This window comes from Aedes aegypti, chromosome 3 (assembly GCF_002204515.2).
Source record: "Aedes aegypti strain LVP_AGWG chromosome 3, AaegL5.0 Primary Assembly, whole genome shotgun sequence".
NCBI lineage: Eukaryota > Metazoa > Arthropoda > Insecta > Diptera > Culicidae > Aedes > Aedes aegypti.
Window position 1 is genome coordinate 409,419,880 of NC_035109.1, and position 7,755 is coordinate 409,427,634.

Genomic DNA, 7,755 nt, shown 5'->3' on the forward strand with positions numbered 1-7,755 from the left:
TTGTCAATGAAGAAAAATTAGTGATTCTTCATCCTACTGCACAAAAATATGTTACGAAAAGAGGATCAATTTTCTGCAATAACGCAAAGAGAGCAACGATGAAGAGACATCAATGAAAAAAAACAATGCTGAAATACTTAAATTTCATATCAGGGGGGCGATTCAAAAAAATATTGGTCTCAAGGGGGCGAAAGTCAAAAAAGTTGGGGAAACGCTGATCTAGAGCATAAATCGGAGTGTTCGGGTTAATACAGAGGTCAATTGAAGTGGAAATATCAACGAAAATTAAGATTTTAGAAAACCACGTTTGCAAATTAGTACTGACTTAACTTTTAGTTCGGAGGTCTTGAGGTTTTTAGTGACTTGAATATCGTTATGATATGATGTCAAATTTGATACTTTTAAATTTCTTTTTGAATGGATTACAATCCTTTATGGATATAATTTTGGATATGCAATGAAAATTTAAAAAAATATATGTTTTGCTCACGTATTTTGCATGATATGCATTTTATTACAAATAGCTGTTCATTTTACCCACATAGTGCAGGTAAAATGAACATTAGCATCGTTTTTTGCTAGCGATGAAAATACGTGAAAATTTAGCTATTTTAATCTGAATTTGTGTCGCTGCTATAGATAACATCCCTATTTATGATGTTGTGCGATAGAACTGTACAAATTCTTCGTTTATCTATCAGAAACAAGATGATATCCTTAAGGTGTTCGTTTTACCACTCTTCACCACCGATGCACAAGTTTGCGAATTTGACGTTTGACCGGTACTGAATTTACAGGTTTCCATGGTCACATAAATAACACGGCACCGCTTAAACGTCAAATAGTTAACCCGTGTATAGGTCACTAGTGCTGTTACACTGCTCACACTGCCGTGAATCGCAAGTCAGTCCCATCTGTAAAAAGTAAATCGACTTTGAAGTTTACAAACTCGTTTTCTATACGAATGTTAAAAAAATTCCATAAGATTTGAAAATTTTTCAATTTAAATGAAACTTTTACAATTTGCTTCTCATTTCCATATCTTTCTAAGAAAAATATAAAGATGACCTAAACATGATCCATTTTCCCGCATAAACCAGAACCGTACACCCACTATTCACCAAACTATCCACAACCATGAACGACAATATCTAGCCAGTTTCCTATAACATCTAAAATAACAATAAAGCAACACTACCGCAGACTGTTTCGACAGTTCGGTGAATGGTAAATGGACAAATAACAATGTGGGGAATAGGCGGTTAAGTTATGTAACCATTCAAAAACGCTGATTTTTCCGAACAAATTTTTGCGATTACAGTAAACCAAACTGTCGACATACCATCCATTTCGCACTTGATTTACTGTAAGGCAAACATTGTTGAAACAGTTGAACTATAAAGCCAGGACCAAAATAAATAATGTATGCGTAATAATTGTTTTACAGTTAATTATAGTATTCAAATACTACTTACCAAACCGTTATTTTGTTTCTTTTTCAAAATAAATTGTAAAGTGCAATGTTGTTATGTAATATTACTATTCATATTTATTCTTATTTTAATATAGTTTATATATCAATGACACATATTCACATTGGTTTCTTATTTATATCGCGCGTAAGGGGAAAATTTTATAACGTTGAAAGGGGTACGGGGAGTTCTTAAAATGTTTAAGTTCATTTAAGTTTTCAGCATTATGAAATTTGTGAATAACCTTAATGCGTTCAACACTAAACTGAAAAGCGCTCACTAGTCCATCGATGGCGCCGGTTGAGCGACGTTACAGCAATGACTCGGATAGACAATACAACCGAGTCGGAGTCATTCCTTACATTATAATTACTCCTGCATTCAGATCAACACTGGGCGTCGAATCCATGGCAGCCACCTAAATAATGCACTTTTCCTCGGGATCGCGTACGATATGTGATTCAGGTGAAGGATGGTTGGCCGTGATAAATGAAGCGGTCATCCTCCGGGTTTGCGAAAGACCGGAAAGACACTGGTCCGCCAGGAACTGTAAAGTGGAACAATCATTAAATTCAAGTTGATTCAATGGACATTCAAAGCTTACTTGACGATTCCGCAAGGATGATTATTTCCCCGCAGCAGCACTTCTAGAAAGTGCTCGGTTCCCCAATACTTGTGCCTGGTTCTTTTCACTGCCTACCACTCAAATAGAACGTAAAAATTGTTTTTCAAACACCGCCGATCCGACAAATCGATTTTCTATTTTTCTTCTTTCGTGTTTTGACAACATGTTTCAAATCCATGCACGCTAAAAATAATTCTGCAACTTTAACAGTGTGCAAAAATTGTTTGCACATTATTTGCACACAATTCGACCGAGATAGTTATACATGTAAATTTGCTCATACGTGGGAAAATTTGTATGGCTTTGTTCACAAATTTCATAACGCAAAAATTCCATTCTTGACACCCACCCACCCCTGCGTAACGCCTTTTGTAAGAATGTTTTTCAATTTTTTTAAGGACTGTAACGTCATGTGTTAATTTCACAAATTCAAAACGAAAGCATGGCACGAGCGTGTCGCTTAGTTGTCCAACCGAACCTGGATTATCTTTTGCCAAAGTTTGCTTTTCGTCCATTTATGTTATTTTTTATTTGTAACTATTTTCACCAATTTGAAAATTTAAATTGATTAAGATAATTGATCCAGTGGTAGCGCGTATTCAATGGGTTGAGTGGTTTATAGCTTGTTATAGGAAATTTTAATTTTTGTGTGTTTTTCTAACATGGCCCTTGTTGAACTGAAATGAATATGTAAAAAATCTTGTAAACTAGCAAGGCAATATTAGAAAACAATTAAAATTCTTAACTTTTTTGCTGCTTTGCACCAGTAATAGTGGTGCGTTCATGTTAGTGGGTCTTAATGGAAAGTCAATGTAAATCACTATTATACGAACAGAGATTAGCAAATACCACTATTACTGTAACATGCTCCAGTAATAGATAAAGTGTTGTTTTTTAAAGATTAAATAATTTTATTATTCTAACAATATTTTTTACGTGAAATAGAATAGTAAAACTTTCGAATGATGAATATGAAAAACAAGCTTCCGTTATTTTTTGGCGATTGATAATTCTGTAACCCGTTACTATGTTCCCTTAGTGGACAGTCCCCTATAGTCGCACTAGAGGCTTTTTACGGCCGTTTTGCTATACATCTTTTCAAACCATTTTTTGACATGAAGGTCAGGAGCTATTTATCTAATTACCATTGATACACAGCTTAATTTTGTTCAAAAAATGATCGAAATAATTAGTTTTGCTTAAAATTTGAGCTCCCTTGCGCCTACAGTAAACCTATTGTTCCTATAGTAGCACTACTGAGATAAACTATTTTTTATTATACAAAATAATTGATGAATTAAGGACTTTTTTACATCAAGCGAAAGCTTTTGATCTACACTTTGTAGGAAAAATTTAATTTTTTTTGAAAAAATACGGTTTTGATAAGTATTTTGCCAACGCCGTTATACTAGTGCTACTATAGGAACAGAAATTAGAAATAGTGCTACTATAGGCACATGTATTCCTATAGTGGCACATGCGATAATAAATACAAACATATAAGTTTTCGTAGTTTTCATATTTTTTCCACAGAACCAAGATAAAAAGCTTTCAGATGATGTAAAAATAATGATACTTCACAAGTAAATTCGTTTGTTTATTCATGTTTTATACAAATGTTTGATTCATAACAACAATAAATGAGCAAATACAATTACAAAATACTGGGTGAAAATAATATTTAAAACAATAAGAAATAAATAATCAGTATCAAAACAACAATCAACAATCCACCAGCATCGAGTAATATTAAATATTAAATACGTTTTGGCATCGGAGGTGGGGGTGGTTTCTTCACAAAATAACCTGGTTCACCCATATAAGGACCGGGTTTGCTGGCGTGAACAGTCCGAAGAGTGGGCACATTGACTAGCCGTAGATTTGGTTCAGCGCACATATTGCGACAGCCTCTTACATCCAGTGTCCGCAGTGCTTTACAATGAATCGCAATATAGTCCAAACTAAAAGTAAAAATATTAATTATTTTAGCATTTTCTGAATAGGCACTTCATTTCACAACACATTGCACCTGAAATCTGAAAGTTGGAAACATCGTTCAAGAGACAAAGTCTGCAGGCGTCTTAAATGAATGGCGATCATTTCAATTGCTTTATCATTTACGTTATGACATTCGCTTAAGTCCACAACTTCAAGGGATGGACAGTTTTGCACTAATGATTTTATGCCCACCCCAGATATTTGCTGACATTTTGCCAAGCTTATTTCTTTCAATTCCGTTAACTTGAAAGCATACATCAAAGAAATATCTGATAACTTATTGCACTGAGATAGCCGTAGCACTCGCAATCCTTTAAGACGATCGATAGAGTATCCAGTACTAGCATCATCTTTGTGGAATTCGTTTTGTTGACATATCTCCATCATAGCTCTTTTCCGCAACGCATCATTAACGATCTCTTGCTCTGCCTTACTACGAAGAGAAATTCTAAAAGGCTCTTCTGATATATTGCCTGTTGGTGGCCGATTACAAATCGGTGGCATCTGATCAATTTCGTCACTAGCAGAACTACTAGGTGTTACAGGTTGGACTACCGTTGTCTTGTTTATTTCGAAATCTTGAACTTTTTGCAACATTCCTACACCAGTCATAGCACTATCTGATATCTGTAACGAAATGCATGAATGAAAAAAAAACATTCATAGATGAGTTCATCACTTGTACAGGATTACTTACCTTATCACAGCAATCTAGGTTCAGATGTCTCAACCATATTAAATTTTTGAATATCATTTGCAAGCAAAGATCTGACACTGAATGAAAGCAGTAACTCAGATCAAGCACTCGTAACGAAGGAAAGCATTGTGCAATTTTTGTTACCGAGCTCTCGCATAGATTTAGTGCGCTGACATAAAGTTCGAGTAACATGGGATTCAACTTGGAAGCGATACCTTTAATAATACCTTGTCCCGTTACAGATTCACATTCAGAAATGTCCAACACTTGAAGTTTTTCCAATCGTACTATTTCTGTTATTCCAAGATCCGTCAAGGCCCGACAGCGCCGAACTTTCAGTGAAACTAGGTTCGGCAAATGATGACAAATTTTATGCAAACAAGAGTCTGTAAACCGTACTGATTTCGAAAAATCCAGATGTTGAAGCGTAGTTTTAGCCTGAGCTAGGGCCGTTATACCAGGATTTGTTAACTGATCACATGAATTCAAATCAAAGCTTTCAAGCCTTAGCGAACTAAAGCCAGCTAACACCTCAAGAGCATCGCCATCGATCAGAGTAGAACTGAAATTTAATTTCTTCAATTTATGAGCTTGACGTTCGATAAATTGCGCAATATAATAAAATGTCAAAACATTCTCTGAAGCATCATCTGGGCAACCAGGATAAAATTTGCGGTAGAGCCCTTTGTGAAATGAAATAGAACAACTGGTTAGATCTAAATCTTCCAAGTTTGGCATCAATAATACTATGCGTTTAAACAAAGCATCAGATAGGTAGCGGTTGAAGCCTAAGCTGAGCTTGGTAACATTTTCCAATGTACTAGCTAATATTTGTTGATCTGGTCCAGGTTCAAATAATCTTCCTGACATTAATAATTCTCTACAACCTTCCACTCTTAAAGTACGTAGATTAGGTACCATCATTAACATACAGATGAACGTTTTTTCTCGAATGTCACAAACTTTAAAGTTGAGTTCGTGAATATATGAACCAAATCGGGAAAAAAATTGCTCGGTTTCATTGAAATCCACTTGAGTGAAAGAAATATTCTGAAAGTTTCGAATGCTTTTCAACAGGTAAACTACTGGGCTGGAAGTGTCGTTGAAATGGGTTTTGTAAAAATTGAGACAAACATCGTTGATAAAGTGCTGGTATTGTGTCGCTTCCAGCCATCGTTTGCAGGTCAGCCCTACAGCAAATCTATCTCCTGGGTTCAGATATCCAAATATTTTGACCAAGATCTGTAATTTGAACAAAGAAACGACGAAATAAAATCACAAAGACGGATAATTGTCGTGTACATAATAACCGTGACGTGCTAAATAGCTATATCAAATATTTACAGTAGATAAGATAATTCTTCCTTGCCTACACGAAAGCTTGTGATCAACTTTTCGTGTACATACTTTTCTTTATACAAAATTATGGGTCACTGTCTTCTGATCAATAACCAACATTTCGCGAAGTAAACAGGTCACGAGATCATTATGAACAATATATCTCTACTTACCTCCATTGGCAAATCACTATATTTGGGCCCAAAATCGTCTATAAAATATTGCTCCATTTCAATAGCTAATTTGTGTTTGACGCTTGATGTATGGTAACGTAATGGACACTTGACTTTTGCAAATTATTTCTCACGGAATCAGGAAAGCTGATACGTGCGAATGTAACAATTATCGATTCCCGACTATTGCGTTTATCAAAATAGCAGCATCGGTATCGATGACAGCTGAGACTTTCAACTCTATGATACACATTCTAGGCGAGAGTCATATATACATGCTACATCTCCTCTGCTTTATACACGCAAATATGGTGGGAGCGAAGTGATAAATATAAGTTAAGATTGTATTTGTCGTTATCGCATGTAGCTAAGTTTGTTCTATGAAGTGAAGGAATCAAAACAAAAAACGAAATAACAGATGTTAATCGTATTATGTGTTCATTTGAATCGTTTATACTATATAAAATATAAGTCCTTATAATTTTTTTATTTTCAACTATTCAAGATCTTTGCGCGTTAACACAAATTAGATGTTAGTAATTCTAGGTTGCACGAGAAATAATTGCAGAATCCTAATTTAAATGAGCAGTAAATAATCAATAAAAAATGTTTACAGATAATTCTTATATCATTGAAATCCTGGACCATATAAAAATTACAATTTTATCTTTGTCAATTCCAAGTCACATTTTAACGACTTCGCATAAAACAAGTTCTGTGTGTATTTATGCACAATATTTAAAAAATATATTTATGATTTTTTTAATTTGTTCCACGATCAATTTATGTTTAATATGAGGCAATGAATTTTTAGATAAAAAAGACACTATAATCTATAATAAACCGCCTTTTGACAGATTATAGTGAGTATATTGAGTATTTCATATACCACTTACTTCTTCAGTCGCATTCACATCCACTCCACCGTGGATGTACCGTCGATGGGGGTGACAATGGGTCTAGGGGGTGAGATTGGGTCAAAACGGAAAATTATGATTTATGTAATATATCAGCTAATAATGCTGATATCGCTAGAAATAATTATTCATATGTTGGGGAACATATTATTACACATAATTCATCACATTATACATTTTTAAAATTAGTAATTTTTATTTACTATATCAATAAACTTGTATGTTGAAACTAGATAAAATTTACAGCTTTAAATTTCTACTGTGCAAAGTATAACGCATTTACTTTAACCTCTATCGTTGTATTAGTAGAAGGTTGAAGTATTTTCCGGAATCTAATTGATTTTTCCACAAAAAAATTATTTTTTTCGGTACGGTGTCTAAAACATTGAACATGGGGGTGAGATTGGGTCAAGCAAGAACGATAGTAAATTAAATTGCAAGACTACTTTTTTAACATTTAACGGTGCCGGGTGTTCTCATTCCTCATTAAGATGTGTTTATTCTTTCTAAATACAGCATCTCTGAAACATCAAAC

The 7,755-nt window shown here is 34.4% G+C and overlaps 1 protein-coding gene and 1 long non-coding RNA gene across 2 annotated transcripts; both read right to left on the bottom strand.

Annotated features, from left to right (window-relative positions):
- Nucleotides 1-1,568: 1,568 nt before the first annotated feature.
- LOC110677668 lies at nucleotides 1,569-2,295 on the bottom strand. Its single transcript, XR_002501114.1, has 2 exons — nucleotides 2,077-2,295; nucleotides 1,569-2,019 (listed from the first exon to the last, which is right to left on the bottom strand). It is a non-coding gene; the product is annotated as an uncharacterized LOC110677668 (long non-coding RNA).
- Nucleotides 2,296-3,673: 1,378 nt separating this feature from the next.
- Nucleotides 3,674-6,570, bottom strand: LOC110677669 (F-box/LRR-repeat protein 15-like). Its single transcript, XM_021848641.1, has 4 exons — nucleotides 6,304-6,570; nucleotides 4,793-6,034; nucleotides 4,127-4,722; nucleotides 3,674-4,058 (listed from the first exon to the last, which is right to left on the bottom strand). Exons 1-4 carry the CDS (start codon nucleotides 6,358-6,360, stop codon nucleotides 3,854-3,856), a joined length of 2,100 nt encoding a protein of 699 aa, XP_021704333.1. The 5' UTR covers nucleotides 6,361-6,570; the 3' UTR covers nucleotides 3,674-3,853.
- Nucleotides 6,571-7,755: the final 1,185 nt, after the last annotated feature.

Bases quoted from the DNA above. Each gene is read 5' to 3' on its own strand.
- LOC110677669 (XM_021848641.1), bottom strand. From the start codon at position 6,360: ATGGAGCAATATTTTATAGACGATTTTGGGCCCAAATATAGTGATTTG. The intron at 6,035-6,303 runs GTAAGTAGAGAT...TTCAAATTACAG, and splicing joins ATAGTGATTTGCCAATGGAG to ATCTTGGTCAAAATATTTGG. The intron at 4,723-4,792 runs GTAAGTAATCCT...ATTTCGTTACAG, and splicing joins ACCTAGATTGCTGTGATAAG to ATATCAGATAGTGCTATGAC.